General features: G+C 40.0%; 1 protein-coding gene and 1 long non-coding RNA gene across 2 annotated transcripts in view; both read right to left on the bottom strand.

Annotated features, from left to right (window-relative positions):
• Positions 1-5,631: 5,631 nt before the first annotated feature.
• The window catches only part of DEDD2 (death effector domain containing 2), a 33,388-nt gene continuing 20,638 nt past the window's right edge, over positions 5,632-18,381 (bottom strand). The window contains exon 5 of the mRNA XM_077456641.1: positions 5,632-7,571. Within this exon, the coding sequence (XP_077312767.1) occupies positions 7,198-7,571 (374 nt within the window). The 3' untranslated portion in view covers positions 5,632-7,197. The remainder of the gene's footprint in view (positions 7,572-18,381) is intronic.
• LOC143933671 (uncharacterized) overlaps positions 8,783-18,381 on the bottom strand; it is a 9,662-nt gene continuing 63 nt past the window's right edge. Inside the window, exons 1-2 of the long non-coding RNA XR_013263135.1 lie at positions 16,808-18,381; positions 8,783-13,958 (exon numbers count right to left, since the gene is read on the bottom strand). The exon at positions 16,808-18,381 is cut by the window's right edge and continues 63 nt beyond it. This is a non-coding gene — a long non-coding RNA (uncharacterized LOC143933671). The remainder of the gene's footprint in view (positions 13,959-16,807) is intronic.

Genomic DNA, 18,381 nt, shown 5'->3' with positions numbered 1-18,381 from the left:
ACAGACTCAGATTTGCTGAAGGAAGGTGTTGCAGTTAGGTAGACCCTATCTGCTCTAACCATATCTAGGCAATAGAATGAAATTTAATTGGTGTGCTGTAGGGAAGGGAGATTAGTATCCTCATTGAGGTAAAAGGAAGAGACAAACCTCAGGAGGAAGGCAAGATTTTAGCCTGGTCCGTGTCCATAATAATCCGCCCCACAAACAGACGTTGGGAAGGATGGAGAGCATACTTCTTGAAATTGATAATCCATCCTAAAGTTTGAAAGAACTGAAATGTCCTTTGAATGTTGGAAGACAAGACTGTGGCTGAGGAATCTTTTAGCAGAAATTCATTAAAGGTACCTTGTGACTTAGGTGCCCTAAGATCTTAGCAGAGCCGGTACTTTTGTGAAGACCCCTGCTAGAGAGGAGAGCCCCAATGGCTGCACGACAAATTGAAAGCGATGGTCTCCTACAGTATACAAAGTATTGATGCCCAAGAAAGATGGGAATATGAAAATGGGCATCTCGGATGTCGACTGATCCTGGAAATTCCCCTGATCTAAGAGAAGCGATGACAGATCTTAGGGACTTTGTGCAGAATTTAGGTTCACGCAGGTATCTACTTAGGGAGTTTAGGCCCAAAATGGGTGAATGTCTACATTCAGTTTTGGAACTATAATAAATGTTTAAGTAAAACCTTTTGAACCTTGAACTGGTATTATCACTCCTTGTGCCTGAAGGTCATCCAGTCTGCCCGTCTGTGAGGTAAAGCTGGCAGATTGGTGGAGATGGGAATAGAGATTCTCCTTTGTAGCCCCAGGAAAACGAAAGCCTGGACACAAAAATCTGGGCTGTCGCTGATCCAAACTGGTGCAAAAGCCAACTAGGGATCAGCTCAGAGTAGGGAGATGTCTGTAGGTGGCAGATGCATGCCCCATGCCCACAGACACATGTATACAAGAGGTGTGTATAGGTGTGGCTGAAGGGCTGGGAATGCTTCTGCCATCTATGACTGCTTGTCTGCTTTGACCACTTCCTGGAAGGATAACTCAGGAGAGTTTGGACTCCTGTCTGAACATGCCTGAGCTCATCCCTGATGCCCCTCTATTCTGGAGAATGAGCATGCCCCTTCATTGTGAGAAGGGCTTCTGGATCGGCTTGGAGGGTTTTGAGGTCGAAAGCTTGCAATGAAAAGAATAGATCCACCTTTGGCTTAGAGGAGGATGCCTGGGTGGAGCATAAGGACTCCTTTTGTAAGAAGATGTAGTCGCTAAAGTAGTAGTAGGCTTAGGCTTTTTGTGGGATAGAAGCACCCCCAACCTTGAGTAGCTTCCTTGATAAAGTTAACAAGGGATTCACCAAACAGGGACAGTAGATTTGGTGGATACCAAGCACAACTAGTGGCATTACTTATCCCAAAGAAGTCACAGGACAGGTTGTGATACAACTGCAGAGACTGAACTGGCACAGAAACTAGAACAAAGATGTTAAGGTTCAGGAGACCACAAGGGAGCAGAGATGGGGCTGCTAATCTTTGTGGTGGCACAAGAAGTTAAATTGGAAGTAAATGAAATTTGAGCTAGGCACATATCTGCAGTGTTTTATTATCCCTCTTCAAAGCTTTAAGTCCCTTGGCTTTATCCTGCTCCTTTCTTCTGTTATCAGCATAATTTCTGACTGGTTCTCTGACACCTGTGATAAAACCAGGCTGAAATTGGTGTCATGGCAGGTGCAAAAAATTGATTTGCAGGCAGCTGGTCAATTCACAGCACAGTAAGTCTCTGCCTATATGGAGGGGTGTGTGCGCCTTTCCTCCAATCAGCTGCCTCGCAGTGTATGGCAAGTCTCCTCTCTCCCTGCTGGAACAGGAAGAGAAAATTCTAACAGGACGTGCACTTTCTAAACAGTATATAAAGCTGAAGACAGCAGATATACATGTAAAGCGTATGCAGGGAGGTTTGTTTCATCTCTGTGTATCATCTGAGGCTGTTCACGTCACTGGGTATATGCGAGGATTTACATCCACTTTGAGGAAAAGAAGCTGAAGAGTTCTTGTGGCAAGGGATCAATCTAACGCTAAAAAGAACACTCTGCATCTGAATGCCTAAAGGGGAAAAGTTCCAAACAGCCAGCAAGGTTTAAAAACTTAGCTTAGAGTACAAGGCAAGGCTACAGGCACTAAAAGAAACCTAGAAAGCTGGTAGCCAGTGAAGTTCAGATGGTAAGTGGTGACCAAAGTCACTGCAGACTTGCAGTAAGAATGGACCAAAAAGGGGAGTGCCGTGTAGCGTTTTAAAAAGCAGGCGCAGCAGAGGGGAGAAGTTTCTTCTATACTGAATGGTGGGAAAGAGCGGACACACGACACCCACCCAGCAGATGAAATTAACACCCAGTCTCTTAGCTCTAACCCTTTTCAAAGTAAGGCTGACAATTGTGAAATTTAAAAAGGCACTCAGTGCTCCAAACAATGAGGTAGTGCCCAGAGATCAGCCCATTTAGCCTACTCACACAGAGTGAGCATTCACAGGCAGTGAGTGCAAACAGCTCTGAACCTGGAAAGTGCTCAAAGACCAACTTGCTAACAGAACGAGGTGTGGAAAGTGCCCAACATGGAATTCAGTGTCCAAAATTCCCTTCCAGACCAGCCTCACAATGTCCAGTCGGTTCCAGGTACACTACTTCATAAGTATGTTGTGGAAAGACAGCCCTGGGTGGCTGCCAATTGCAAAGGCTGGCTCGAGTAACAATATAGCAAAGAACTAAAGAAAAGAAAAATGTTTGCAAAAAAAACACAACACACACACACACACACACACACACACACACTAGGACAAACTGAAGCATGCTTGTAGAAGGGGTTATTCCTGGACTATAGGACGTATGAAAAAAATATATATAAAATAAAAAGCTCCCATGCTGTCAATTTACCAATAACTCTATATAGTGAAAAATCAAAGAAAAGGATTTAAAAAGTGTACTGTGAATGAACTATCTACTGTTAAATACAAAAAAAAAATCTTGTTACGGGTGCTGCTAAACACCTACAGTACGTGTTCCAAAACACAATATTTATAACATACCCTTAAATTTGCCTACCAATTTGCCAAATATAATAATTATGATATAGACCAGTGGTCTCCAAACTGCAGCCCAGTGGCCAGATGTGACCCTTCGCATACTTTTACCTGGCCCTTGGGGCACTAGTTCCCTCCACTGACACCAACAAAGGGGCAGAACACCCAACACCACCAACGGCGGGTCACAATTGCTTCAAATGACACCAAAGATGGAGCGTTGTTTATTCCACTCCCAATAGCCACAGTCTGGCCCCCCTTAAATCCGAAGAACAGTAAAATGGCCCTTTGTTTAGAAAGTTTGGAGACCCCTCATTTAGAACAGTCAATATAAATAAAATCTTAAAAAAGCATGAAAATGAGTGCACTTATTTTGGATGCACTATTTTTACAGTTTAAGATTAGTCATTTAGATTGAGTGAATGATGGTCTAAACCAGTGGTTTCCAAACTGTGGTCGGGGGGGGCCCATGGGGTGGGCGGATGTGGCCCTTTGCTTGCCTTTATCCAGCCCTTGGGCACTATTCCTTCCCTTTATACGAGGCACCTTTCTCCCACTGACACCAATGATGGGGCACCAATCCTCCCACCTACGCCATTGTATCTTTATTTACTCCAACTAACCCCTGGTCTAAATTATAATTGTATATGGCAATTTGGAGGGCAGATTAGGGTCTAAATATTATTCCTTGGCTAGCTTACACTCGATGGAGGAATACCTCCTGCGGAGCCATTGTGTTCTCCTGGCAGCTATAATAGCTGCATGTAAAATCTGACAGGCTGGTTGCATCCAAGTTGATCAAATCAACTTTGTTACATTCAGCCTGCCCATTCATGGTTTGAATCTTGGGCGATCCCTGCTGAACTGACCAAGATTCACACAGTCTATGGCCGGCTTAATATTACTTGTAGTGGTAAGTGTATATTCAACCTCTTCTGTATAAATTGTAAGTAGAGTTTGCCTTTTATGTATATTGTGAACATTGAATACATCCTTTCCGTATTAGATTCCATGTGTTGGAAGTTTTACGCATGTCTACCAAGCCAATGTGCTAAAAACAAAAAACACAAAAACTAGGGAAAAGTATCAGTTTTTGTTCAATTTTATATACTTTTTACAAATTAAAATTTCTCATTACTTTCATAAACTCCCCCGTATGTAAAAGGGGTTGTAGAGGCAGAGCCAGAGATTTAAGAATGTGATCCCCCCCTAAAAAAGTGAAGGACTACAAGTCCCAGCATGAACCCATGAGATCTAAGGACCCCTTAGATCTCAGGGGTTCATGCTGTGACCTGTAGTCTTTCACTAATTGGGGGCCACCTCTTCATCTCTGAGGGGTGCTGGGACAGCAAGACCTATTACATAGTAGGTGAGATTAAAGAAAGAAAAAAAAAAAAAAAAAAAAAGTCCAACCTATGTGTGTGAAATATATAAATATATATACGTATTACATTGTATATCCTTGCATGTTGTGGTCCAAGCCGTTCTTACAGTAAAGAACCCTCTACGTAGTTTAAGATTAAACCTCTTATTCTCCTAATTTTAGGTGGCCACGTGTCACGTTAAACTCCCTTCCATGAAAAAAGTTTTATCCTTATCGTAAGGTCACCAGTATGGTATTTGTAAAATGAAAATCATATCCCCTCTCAAGCATCTTTTCTCCAGAGAGAAGAAGTTCAGTGCTTGCAACCTTTCCTCATAACCAATATCCTCCAGTCCCTTTATTAGCTTAGTTGTCACTCCATTTCCAGTACATCCTTCCTGAGGAAGAACCTATAGTACTTCACTAGTTAGGGAGAGGAAAGGGGGCTGAAACATTTTTTCAGCTCTGAGGGGTTAATACTGGGACCTGTAGTCCAATTTTTGAGTGCTATCCCAAAAAGTGAGGGACACAAGTCCCAGGATGAATCCTCGAAATCCATCCTTGTGAACTCCTCCTCCTCCCATCCCTCTGCAGATGTCATCTGCTGCCAGCTCATGCTCCCTAATGACACACTTTAATTCATCCACCTCACCTCAGGCAGGTGGACTCTTCAGACATGACTCTACACTATCGCTCAGGCCCAGAGGCGCATGCAGTCACGCTGGGGAAGATGGAGGGAGGTGGTGGGTGAAGCCAAAATTCTCTAGGTGCAGAGGAGGAAGTTAAATCCTCCTCTGTTCTGAATGCTGGGGCCTCGCTCTCCTTGTGAGGTCACTGGTTGCTAGACACCAGGTGATCCTAGCAACCAGTGCAGGCAGTAGAGGCCAGCTGTGCAAGAGGGTTTTGGCCAGAACAATTACTGAAGCACTTTGAGTAAATCAGAGCCACTCCTGAGTGCAACCCCAGCCCCCCCCCAGCTGCCAGCAACCGCCCAGAATCGGCCCTGTGTAAAATAGTGTTTCAGGACACAATGCACACTTAAACCATCTGTGGTGGGGTTAGGTCAGGTGCGTTTTGTGCAGAAAAACAAAGTACAGCTAGCCAGCAGTCTTAACATGATATTGTGTTGAGCAACGCATCCATAAGCATGATGTATGCATTATTATGTACCCAAAAGTATGTGTGCTATAAAACTGACAGACAGAAAAATATTTTGTATATATCTTTATTTACATATATATATATATATTTTTTTTTTATACAAGACACAATGAGAAATATTTGTCTTACAAAAACATTTACAAAGCTTTCTCTGAAAGCTTATTTACATAGTAAAAAATCCCTTTTGCTTGGGATCCAGTACAAAGAGCACGAGTTATATATTAAATTGTTCACTGGATGGCAGGTAGTTTGGGAACAAAAAACCTAAAAGATGTGGCAATATTCATCTTTGTCCTGGACGACATTAAGAAATTCAGAATATGGTCTACATCCTTGCATGACAATGTAATTTCTTAAAACGAACAGCGTTTGACATGTCACAACACCTACCAGCAGACTGAGTGAACTTTGTTAGAAAATTGGCGTTAGGGCTTGTGTACATAGCAGCAGAATGAAAAGCAAATGAAATGCATAAGAAAGTGGCTTGCTTTGGTTGCTTTAACATGCATCAAACTGCCTTGTTTTTGCCTTCACACTGACTTACACAGTGATACAAAGTAGTTCTGATGCAAGTATCTATGTACATAAGCCCTGTCACAGAGCAGAAGCCATTTCTTTGGCTCACTATGCATATTTCAAAATGGAAGGAAAAAATAAAAAATAATAGTGTGCTCATGCCCTATGACCATGAGGTGACAAGCTCCTAAGGAAATTTAGGACAACGCAAAAAAAATAAAAATAAAATAAAAATAAAAAAAATGGCTGTCAGGACACGTGACAGTTTTACCCGAACCTGAGCACATCTACTGCCCACCAGTGATACAGCTGCCACCATACCAAGTGTGAGAAGGCCCGAATCCCCCAACCTAAACATGGCAGGGGGAGGTAAGGCCCAATATTAGCACCTGCACATTCCACTTAGTGCGGCTTCCAAATGCATCTAGATGTCGCAGAAAGTCTATACTTTTGAAAATACAACCTGCAGCCTAGTCCTCTGCACTGTAAATATTTTTGCACATTTTTCCACAATTCGGAAATTATACTCTTGCTTCCAAAATACACCTTCCAAGGTAGATGTAAAAAGAAAAAAAAAAAAAAAAAAACATATTCAGAGGTCTCAAAACATTTACCCAAATCTGCCTCACCGACTCATCTAAATTAAATATATTTAATATTTATGCCCAAAATGGTCTTAAAACAAAAAAAATAAAAATGCACGTCAAGTCAGTCAAGGTCAGATTATGTGAGAAGGTAATAAACTCTTTCTACTAAAAAAGGAACTAACGAAGTTACCCTTCATAATAGAAGTCTAAATAAAAAGGAATGTTTGCTTCTGGTATGCAAAATCTTTGCACCAACAACACAACAGCTATTCTATGTCATACTGCTGAAGAGTTTGTTACCCATTCACAAGGCTCTCCCACGACCAAGAAATTCAAGTAGTTTTCTACCCTTTGAAAAGAGCAGCATATTGGGGCTTCATGTGAGGAAGAAAAAACAAATCGCTGAAACCCATCTGATGAGTCAAATACGTCAAACTCCTGGCGACTAGCAGGCACAGTTCTTAATTTTTGCACTCCAAAGAGTACAGAAACGGTCTGTATTGAAAGGCTCTCAGCCAGAATGCTGAGGAAAGTTTTCCAGTAGTAGCCTGCGGCCTTCTTCATAATCATCCTCGTCTACATTGACAAGAAGCTGTATGGTCTCCTGTCCGACAGCTTCCTTTAGAGAGTCCGTAATGAAAACCCCCTTCAGAGCTTCAAGTAGGGATCCATTCATGTAATCGTTCCAGAAGGCATCCAAGTAGGCTAGTTCTGAAAATTTAATATCGCAGATGATTGAGCCAAGGTCTCTAGATTTCAGAACTGTGTTGGATTGGCTGAAGAGATCAAACCGCCTCTCCAGTGGAACCTGCTTCACAGACAGAACATTCTGACTCAAGATCGAGTCATGCTGACAATACTCTGCTCGAACACGCAGCCTTATTCCTGGACAGGAAAGAAAAAAAAAAAAAAGGAGGGACATAGGGAAGAGAAAGAAAAACAAAATTAATTCATATGAAGTAACAGAACATTTCTAATCCAGAGGCATGCAACTATAAAAACTAAGTTGTTCCGATTCAACCTTCAAAATATGAAGGACCAGCAAAGCTATGAGGCTCTAGAGCACTGAACAACTCATTAGATTAGAAGGTAGCCAATATCATATTTGCATTATGGATATCCTATAGTAACAGACTTAAATTTGACAACTCATTACAAAAAAAAAGGTAATATAACCCATATTTTTATCCCATCATTAGATTTTGCTATAAACAAGTCTGTGGAATTCAGCAAATATGTTTGTAGACATTGGCTTAATGAGAAATAGGAAATAGCTGGATTTCATTCCAATTTTAAAAACAGAGAATATTGTTGGGGAAAGACTGAACAAAAACCAGAAGGGTTGAAGAGAACGAATATATTGTAGAAGAATGCACTGGTGGCTGGTTACATACGCTTATAAGTGATTATTTTCCTCTTAACTTTTCGCTTTTCTTGCTGGAGGTCAACCTGCAGATGCATTTAGCTGAGAGTGCAAAACAGAAAAATTTTGGTTTTGTTTACATAAAACATCTCCCCAAAAAGTAGGACCGCTGCAAAGGAGAGCCAGAAACTCAGAAGAATACTGTGTCAACCCTATCTTCTTTAAGTGACAGACCAGGAATTTTGTCAGATATGGACCTTGTCGCTAATGAAACGGTGCAAGATTATGCAACAATTCAAAAAACTATTCCCATGTCTCAAGAGGGACAATAAAAAAAAAAAAAAAAAAAGGTAAATGCTGGTGATTGCGGTCAAAGTCACTTACACCGGCAATAATAAAACAGTATTAAGTTCAATCAAGCAACTTTATAAGTGCATTGCTCCAGAGATGTTATACTGGACTGTACGGACATTGGATGCAGATCTAGAAGCTCTTGCAGCTTTACAAAAATACAGTAGCACAATCTTAGTTACAGAGGACATTCCGTCAAGATCACTGGTCTTTTATACATTATAGTCATGAGAACAAAATTCCTTAATTGTATCAGAGCACAATCAAAAATGACACAGGACGTAATACTTATTGATTTAGATGAATCAGTCATTGAACCTTCTACAAAAGCACAAAAATGTTAACCAATACAGAGTTCTGATGTATTATACTCATGCGTAGCTTCTTTTTTTTTTTTTTTAAGCTTGTCCTTTTCCCTTTTTTTTATTTCAACCTTACTGCAATTAAAAGGCTTTTAGTGCTTGGCATGACCATTTGCAAGATAACCAGCTTCAGGTTTATTTGTTCATGTCAATAGACACTTCATTATAGATGAATACATTGTATATGTAGTATTTAAGAGAATATACTATTTGGTTCTACGGAAAGCATGGATTGTACCATGGTTGTTGTGCATTAGCAGTCAATGTGGCGTACAGGGAGCACTTTGTGTGTCTTTACAGCACATCAGATATCTTTTAATGCAGATGCGTCATCTTTGAAACAATAGTTTCATTTCGCACCATATTTCATCCCCTACATATAAAAATAAAAACATTGATACAGTTATCAGCTGATGTGCATTTCTACAGGCAGACGTGCCTTTTTGCAGGGTGTTCAACTAAAAGGCTGTTTTAAGGCTCACTTACTTGAAACGCTTTTTGTTTATGGATGAAATTATATTTCAGAATGCTTTACTGAACTACAACTATGGGCCCGGTTTATCAGAACACCACGCCAAGCACATCAGAGTGGTCTAAGTGGTTGTGATATTACTGTAAGTACAGTAATCAACGGCCTAGTCTGTACAAAACAACTACAAGGGAATGGATGATGAATATACATTTCTTGAAGAGCTACCTTGCAGATGTAGCACTGAAAAGTTTAGCCTTTTCCAGAAGTGCAACCCTTTCGGCGGTACCGCCTTCACAGAAACCAGTTTTCGTTTATTAGATTTCACATGAACAGAAATGGGAAAGTACATATCAAGTCTTACAAATCAAGGAAAACCAGAGGTATACTGAAAGGAAGATCCGTTTTATCATTTATAAGAAATTTTTTTTTTTTAAAGTTCCTTTTCTGCTTCTGGGTAGGTATTTGAAGCAGATGACCCCAAAGCAGCAGAGCTGCAGGCAGAATATACCTTTTTTTGTGTGTAAAAGTAGAGATTATGAGAGGACCTGCAGAGGCACTGGTTCCAGTCACATTCAATGTGCAACAGGAACGCTTTGAACGCCTTTTCAAAAAGACACACAGACGGCAATGAAAAACCTGACAGAGGCACAAACCCTTTAAGTCAAAATGTACACAAAGTTCTGGCTGCAATGCCACCTTAAAAGCAATACCAGCCAACATAGAAGCTTTAATTTTTCCTTAATTTTCTCCAAGTGAGAAATTCACTCTCGTTGACTCAAAACTTTTTGGTAAGAGAATGGCTTCAAGGCTTGTTGCACTGCATCCTTTAATAGCTCAGATCCCACATTTCTCCTCTGGCATAAATGCAGAAATCATGAGGAGGGAGGGATCATGACTAGAAAGAGATGAGGCCAAATAGGGTCAAGTGTGATCTATCCCAACAAAAATCACAATTCTCCTGAATATGTACATTCAGAAAATAACCAAGGATGCATAAATCGTCAACATACAAATCTGAACACATTCAGAAGAATATGGAAATTAAATCTGTTCAGAAGGGTCAAATTCATCTGATTTATGGAATCACTTTCATCTCTCGTTGGGTTTTTTTTTTCTTTTTTGCTCTGAGCTATAATGCAAGCTGAACGATGTCTGCTGAAAATCAACAAAAGGTGGCAAATCTTTCAGCCAGAAACACAATCGGGGGGGAAATAATAACACCGATTATTAAAACTGGAGCGCTCAGAATCTGGTGCAGTTGTGAATTGTAGCCAAATCAGCTTCTAACTTCAGTCTGTTCAATTAAGCTTTGGCAATAAGACCCCATTCACATCGGGTTGTTTTGACATGCGATGTGACATGTCAAATTGCCACCCAACGCCGCACTAATTCCCAAAAGTAGTCTCTGCACTACTTTCGGCAAATTCGGGGGCAATTTCAATAGACATTTGTACATGAATCAGCACAGAGGTCTCTGAAATCGCTCCCGAAGTCAGACTGAAATGCAAGTTTGAAATCGTGCGAGTTCAGCTGAACTCACACAATTTCAAACCCACCTTCACTGTGAACCTAGGCTAAAACCTGGAAGGTGATTGGTTTGTATGCACCAGATTTTGCACGCTCCAGTTTTAGTTAATAACCCCCACCATGTGCACAAAGTCTCAGTTCACATTTGGCATCTCGCTGTGATTCTACCTGCAATCTCAAATTACATTGCAAAACACGTTTGGGTGGCATTCATTTTTAATGGCTTCTAAAACACGGTGTCGTTTTGCTGCAATAAAAAAAAAAAAAAAAAAAACGCACAGCAATTTGTAAAGTTTGTTGCAAAAAAAAATTAAAAATAAATAAATAAACCACAGGAGCTTAATTTGGCGACAAGCTTCACATGTTGCGGTTTGTCACAATAATAGTGGAAAACCTGCACCACATTTTAGGTGCCATTGCAAATGAATGCCACCTGAACATGCCTTTTGTGACTGCAGTGCAATCTGAGATTCCGCCCAAAAACACCAAATGTGAGCGGAGCCCAAAATTTTAAACCCGAGTAAATACAAAAATTTGTGTCATTTTAAAAGAGAACAAAGCACAACGGGGCTTATGCAAGCACCTAAACATTCAGTCTTACATTATAACTTCTGAAAGACCTATATTTGTCCCCAGATTGAGGCCAAATTACATGTCCGGCTCTTTCAGGATAAATGTACTTTCAAAGAAAATATAGTTATCTTCTTGGCCCACTTTTTCAGCTTAAACTGTATACTTAACTGAATTAGACTACTACAGCCAACAGAAACCTTTAGAGTCTCCAGACTAAGGCCCCATGCACACTATTAGATTTTCTGCAGATTTCTGTCTTCAGATTTACCAAAACCATGTAGTGCAAGGGCCTGCCTGATTGCATAGAAACTTTTAGACCCCTTTCACACCAAGGGCGTTTTGCAGGCGCTATAGCATTAGAAATAGCGCCTGCAAAACGCCCTAAAGAAGCTGCAGCATTGTGTGTAGTGTGAAAGCCCCGAGGTCTTTCACACTACAGCGGTGCGCTAGCAGGACGTCAGAAAAAAAAGTCCTGCCAGCAGCTTCTTTGGAGCGGTGTGTTTACCGCTCCTCCACTGCTGCTCCCCATTGAAATCAATGGGGCAGCGCTGTAATGCCGCCGGCAAAACGCCGATATTGCGGCGTATTGCCGGCGGTTTTAACCCTTTCGCGGCCGATAGCGGGGGGGGGGGGGGGTAAAAGCGAAATGCGCCGCAAATCCAGCGGTAAAACGCCGCTAAAAATAGCGGCGTTTTACCGCCGATGCAAAGGGCGGTGTGGTGTGAAAGGGGTCTTAAGGTTTGACCTCATATTACATGGTTTTGGTAAATCTGATGACAAAAATCTGCAGAAAATTTAATAGTGTGTATAGGGTCTAAGATGGTCTTTCCAACAACCCTATAGCAATCTATATAAAATAGATATAATGCACAGGTGCAGACAGTAGAAAGATAGTTTTCAGAGGCTCGATAGATTCTTGCAGTGCTGCCTCCAATTCAGGTAAACACACAAGCAGGGAAGGGTTCTGTAGCCTAAGGAGTGGTATGTCAAAAGGAGAACTGTACTTTTCTGAAAAAACGTTTACCCTTTCCTCTTCAGTCACAGTATAAAAGCCATCCTAAACCTACTTCACTGTCAACATCTGCACCTCACAATCAGAGGCTGGGAGACAGCGTTAAGCCAGGCAGTGGACAGGGGAGCCACTGACTGACTTAGTGACTCAATCAAAAAAAATAAAAAATAAAAAAAAGTCAGACAGAGGCCAAGTGGAGAAAATATGCATCTTTCTTACATAGGAACGAACAATTACAATTTAGGAATGAATATTCAGATTCACACATAAGCCCCATAGTAAGTCGTTACCTTCAAAGATTGGCTTGTTGGCACAAAGTCACTAGCCTATAGACTGTCAAGGCACTTGTACCCGTGCAGCGATATACACTTGTGCATTGTTTGTGAACTTTATCTTGTACTTTGCTCAGCAGTTTTGCGGATAGTTTGCTCTTTAACAAAACCACATTAACACAAAGGCCAAAGACATTGTACTTGAGAACGTAACAAAATGAGCGTCCATGATAAAAGTAGTTATATCTGATGAATGGAGCAACTTGTATAGTACAGTGCAGGCTGAAGCAGGAACAAGCTTGTATTTTTTGCTCCCATGTTTACCATTGAGTTGCAGTGCCAGGCTGTAAGAGCAGCTTTTTAAGGGGTTTTTCCATTGGCGGTCTTAACTGTGAACCGAGAGAGACAGGTTGAGCTTTTGACAAAAACACAGAACATTTCTTTTCTAAGTAGCAAGTATTCACGTTCACAACAAAGGGCTTTTTCATTTCTATTTTATAAAATATTCTTAAAAATGCAAAAAGCCTGGCTAATTACAAAAAAAATAATAAATAAACTGCCGCAGATATCAGAAGATAAAAGGTTTGCCATCAAACAGAACAGGGGTCTTGTCATTAACAAGGCAATTTTGAACATGTGAATCAAAAAAAAAAAAAAAAAACTTAAAAGGCTTCAACAGCACAACAGTGGCGCTACACAGAGGTTTCTTCCTTTTTAAGGAAAAAAAAATGCATCCTTAAAAGTGAAAAGATTAAGAAATTTGACTATATTTTTTCATATTGAATTTTATATATGGACAACAATAATAAAGTTGCTGCCAGTGAAACTCCAGTCTTGAGCCTATCAATGAAAAAAATGTTGTCCTTTAAGCAGATACAAGAGGACCTCTTATTTCTGGTATCTGCAGTACACAGAAAATAGTGCAGCAAGGACACTATGGTATATGAATTAACAGCAGGCAGATATATAACATTTCAAATTATAGCTGTATTGAAAGTTGTGAAAATCTCTCGTTAAATATGTCTGCCCAAAATGCTGAACCCTGGATATGGATATCAGCTGCTGCTAGCTATAATATAAATATATATTTAAAAAAGCCTACACATTATCTAACTAGTTCCAATATCTGCATGCAGAAGGAAAAAAAAATTGTGATGGCCATGCTGTACTGGAGTCTATAAAATGCTATCTGTCTCAATCGTCTCTCACTTGCAGAAGGCATACATTTTCCACATTTACCTTTTATTATGGTACGCTTGTATTTTTGCAGGGTAGCGTGCATGATCATTTCCTTAACAGAGAGATTTGCTCTCTCAAGCATCAACCTTTGCTCAGTAAACCTGGAATTTAAATTTTAGAGAAAGTCGACTGAACAGAACAGCAACATAACACGACATTTCAGAGGATACGTCTAAAGAGGAGTGCTTCAACGAGGGGAAAAAAAAAAAAAAAAAAAAAAAAAAGGGACACGAACACCTGACATGGTCATACATTTAAACTCTGTGCACTTCTAATAAGCACACATTAACTTGCAGCATAAACCATGAACAACTTAATTTGTCGGAGATAAATGGGGGGATGGGGAGAAATCTCACAAAGGCACGTGTTGAGTAATGGGAGAGAAACTATTCTATTAACGGTTTATGGTTGAAGAAACAAACTCTGCTCAAGATGGGCACATTTGTTTCTGATACATGTTTAAAGTATGTAAACTTATTTTTTTTTTTACTATATTTGGCATGGCCTCACTATATAGACTTTTCTTAAAGCACTTTTTGTAGCAAGGTTTCTTACCTAGCGTTCCCACTAGTGACAGCACTTCCTAAGCAGACTGACAATGCTAAGACACGGGCTTAAAATGAGGGCTCATGCACACAGGATCTTTTTGTAGCCATTTCCAGGGGAGTCTGCCATTTTTATTTTTTAAACTGCCTCTGAACTCTCCTCCATGTTCGCCCATGTTTAAATTCACACAAAGTTTCAGCTCAGAGGAGTTTTTTTATAAGCATAAACAATTAGGGGCAGAAAAAATAAAAAAAAAAATAAAAAGGACGGACAAGTTAGGAAATTTTCTGCCAAACAAATGATAAATTGAATGGTTAATGCGTTTCCCCATCTACAGTGGGTATACTTAAAAAAAAAAAAAATTATATATATATATATATATATATATATATATATATATATATATATATATATATTCATTGGTCATTACATGATCGTAATGAGCTTACGGCCGAATGTTAGTTTTTCAAAAATGGGTTCGGCAAATTCTTCGTGGAGTGTATGGCCAGCATTAGTATTGACAGCCTGCAACGATAAGTTGCTTTAACTATTAATGCAGGAGTGGGCAAGAAACCTTGCAACATTTTAAATAAAAAAAGAAGGAAAAAAAAAAAAAAAAAAAATAAAAAAGCACAGGATGATGATCTACACCATGTATATAAAATTTACTGGTATGCTGTGCCAGTTTCTTGTGGGAGACTTGTAAAATTTGCATTGCACTGTATACAATATCACAAACTAAAATATTTGATGTCTGTGCAGTTTGATTTGAGACATTTTGTATGGCTCAAATGGCACCACATCAAAATGGTGCAGGACCTTTTTATGGTGACACCAGAATCGGTTTGCGTGCCATTTCAGGTAGTTGTTAATTTAACATTGGAACCCATGGCAGATCGCATGAAAGCTGTTAGATTTCAATGCGGTGCAGGATACGCGCCAGGATTCGCAGGATTTTCTGCACCACATTTGTGAACTGAGGCTCAGACTACGGACCTACTGCAGACATTTTTGTACTGACCATTTAAATATAACAACAACGGAAAGCTGTACTGAGGGGGCTGCCACTGCTGACCCCCAACTACTATTTACTTGAAAACCTCTGGCTTCAAACCGTTCTGCCTCACTGATCTGGAAAAATAATTATGCAAATCTGAAAAATCAGAATGAAGTAGAAATTCCAGGTCAGCAGCTCGGAATGCATTGAAGCCAATGAGTCAGCAAAGAGGAGTAGGCTACGTGTTGGTTAGACTTATGATATGAAGAGCACATATCACTTGCAAAGTTTTCAAAAGGAATAGTTATTTTTTTATTTTTTATTTTTTTAAGAAGAAATAGGTTGATTTTTTGCACCTTATTTGTGCTTCTACTCAGTCTGGTCCCAAGTTTCAGTTTGTTAACAAAGACATGAATGACTTGAAAAGCTAATCCACACTCACCTTTTCCCTGTCCCGTGAAAATGTTCTTATTGAATACCAACACCCTCTCACTAGGCATGGAAAAAAGGAGGGTGAGCAGGGATTAGTTCCTGTATCAGTCCATATTAAAAACTGAAACCAGTATAGAATGATTGCTGACAGATCTATAATAGTAGGCATTGGTATCAGGCTAGACTTAGCGTTAAAACTTTTGCAACGTTTACAGATTTAATAGCCAACTCAACCTAAACGGAGTATTTTTGTATGGTTGTTGGCTAGTCCGATGCACAGACTGGCTAGTTCTGCCACTTGGGGACTTAAGTGGCAAGATACTTCTGCAATAACCAATAAAAAAAAAAAATTATTAAAAATGGATGGCATTAATGCGGAACAAACAATTGAGAAATTAAGCTATGAGAGTGACGACTCTGCTAGGACCTTGTGAGGAAGGACACTGCAAAATCTCACCACTTGAATCTCCAGGACAGGTAATAAGCTGGTAAATGCAACATACTAGAGCTGTGCCAAAACAATCAGTTGTGGACCTCTGATCGTGACGTTAGTCAGAACTTGAACTGTAGGAAATCCTCCAAATGTGTTTATGTACTCAAACTCAAATTACAAATGAGATCTCCAGTAGGATACCATGATCATTTCTTTGCCAAAGAATGTTAAAGTGCTAAATTTAAGGACCAAAAACACTTCTATTGTGATAGAGATCAGTCTCTTTGAAAGTGCTGGTATAACCAAACGGATGTTCAAATTACCTATTAAAAGAAATTCTTTTTTTTTTTTTTTTAAACCAAAAAAAAAAGGTCAGACTATGTAACATGCAATGGAACTCTCCAGCTCTGTAGATCTCTACATACTTGCTTCCGTCACAGACAGACAGGTTTGCAGAATTTTGCACATGGAGGCCCATATGCCAGTGACAGAGGGTTAAAGAAAAAGGAAAAGCACAACACTGAAGAGTTGAAAGGTCTTACTGTTTCATCCAGGTAGCACAGGTGTGAAGATTTGAATTATGTATTTACTATTTTATTTAGTAAATGTCTTCTTATGCACTCATTTCCTGCAAGTGTCAAAATGTGAGAAAATGTTGGAGCAGAGACAGATTAGACAAGACATTTCAGGCACCTTCTTCTAGGGAAATATGTGGAATGAATAGCTAACAGACTGTCATGGGGTAATGAGAAAACCCGTAAGGCTGAAATAATGACAAAAGATTAGTAATATTCAGAGTTTGGTTTTCTTTTTTTAGGTTACAAGACAACACAGCAGCAAGATACTGGGAACAATGTTTACATGTCTGAAATGCCCTAGCAGCTAGGTCTGGAGGTCAATGGGGTAACTGCTCCATTCATATTCATTGGGATTAGTAATGTAGAGCTTCAGTTATCAGGCATGTTTATCCAAGTTTCACCAACTTAAGGCCAGTCCACACTGGGAATCAAATAGAACAAATTCCTGTGCGATTAACATGTGGTGCGGTTTGAGCCCATCAATTTTGAATGGACTGAATTACACTGGATCGCAGCAAGAGTAGTGCATGCACTACACAAAAAAAAAAAAAAAACCCTCACTGCAACCAGATTACATGGTACTTTTATACCATGTAATCTGGTGCAGGTAAACACTGTCTTCGCAACCTGTGTTTGGGGTGTCATCAACTTACCATTAACACCCTCTGCATATCGCAACTGGAATACAATATGAATGTGGTGCAGGAAGCGCGCAGAGAACGCCGGTTTGCTGCACCATGTTCTGGTGTAAATGGGCCCTTAAATAGTGCAAGATGGTCCAATTTATTTGGGAAAGCAGTTACATGGTCAGTTTAGTATCTGATTTGAGTTAAGTGCTTAGACTAAATTGCGCATGCTTCAAAAGATGGTAAACCACACTTGTAAAAAAAAAAAAAAAAGAAGAAGATCTAGGAAATCATCTAATATCTGCATTTCTATTTCAACATATTAATTCCAAGGTTTTCAGCAACTTGTGAAACATAAGTTGCATGTAAGGCTTGATGCTGTGTTCCCCCCCCCAGTTTAGACCCATACAAAGGATGAAAGCAGAGCATTGTTGTAGACTGAATGCACACGGCTTTAGAAGAGTGTGTAGGGGGGAAGAGCACAGGAGGACCATGAAAACCTTCCCTGGCAACACACTGAAGTGCAGACACGCTATCTGGTTAGTGGAGATTGTGGATAAGCAACTTCAAGTAAACAATGCAGTGTTGCTCTATACATATTAGGCAGCACCAAAATAGTTTGCAGACACCAATCCATGCAATTTCAGCTAACCAATATGTCATTTTGGAAGTGCAGAGATTAATTCACAGTCAGAGAAGCTAGGAATTGTTTGCAGCAGGGGACGAGAGGTTAGCAGGGAGACACCAGGGAATGTCACTTCACAAATGAACCTGAGCAACTGAAAGTACCTAAACCACAGCCAGGACTAAAAAAAAGAGCACTTCTACTGTGGCTTTGCTGTGGCATCCTGCAGGACCATACATGAAAACTCTTTCCATTGGGGGTCATGATTTACCGTAAATTATGAGTGA

Source organism: Lithobates pipiens, unplaced genomic scaffold (genome assembly GCF_037356315.1).
Source record: "Lithobates pipiens isolate NorthernLeopardFrog02 unplaced genomic scaffold, aLitPip1_a1.2 Scaffold_27, whole genome shotgun sequence".
In the NCBI taxonomy this organism is placed as follows: Eukaryota; Metazoa; Chordata; class Amphibia; order Anura; family Ranidae; genus Lithobates; species Lithobates pipiens.
The sequence above is the reverse complement of the archived record's forward strand: the minus strand, read 5'-3'. Positions and strand labels throughout refer to the sequence as shown.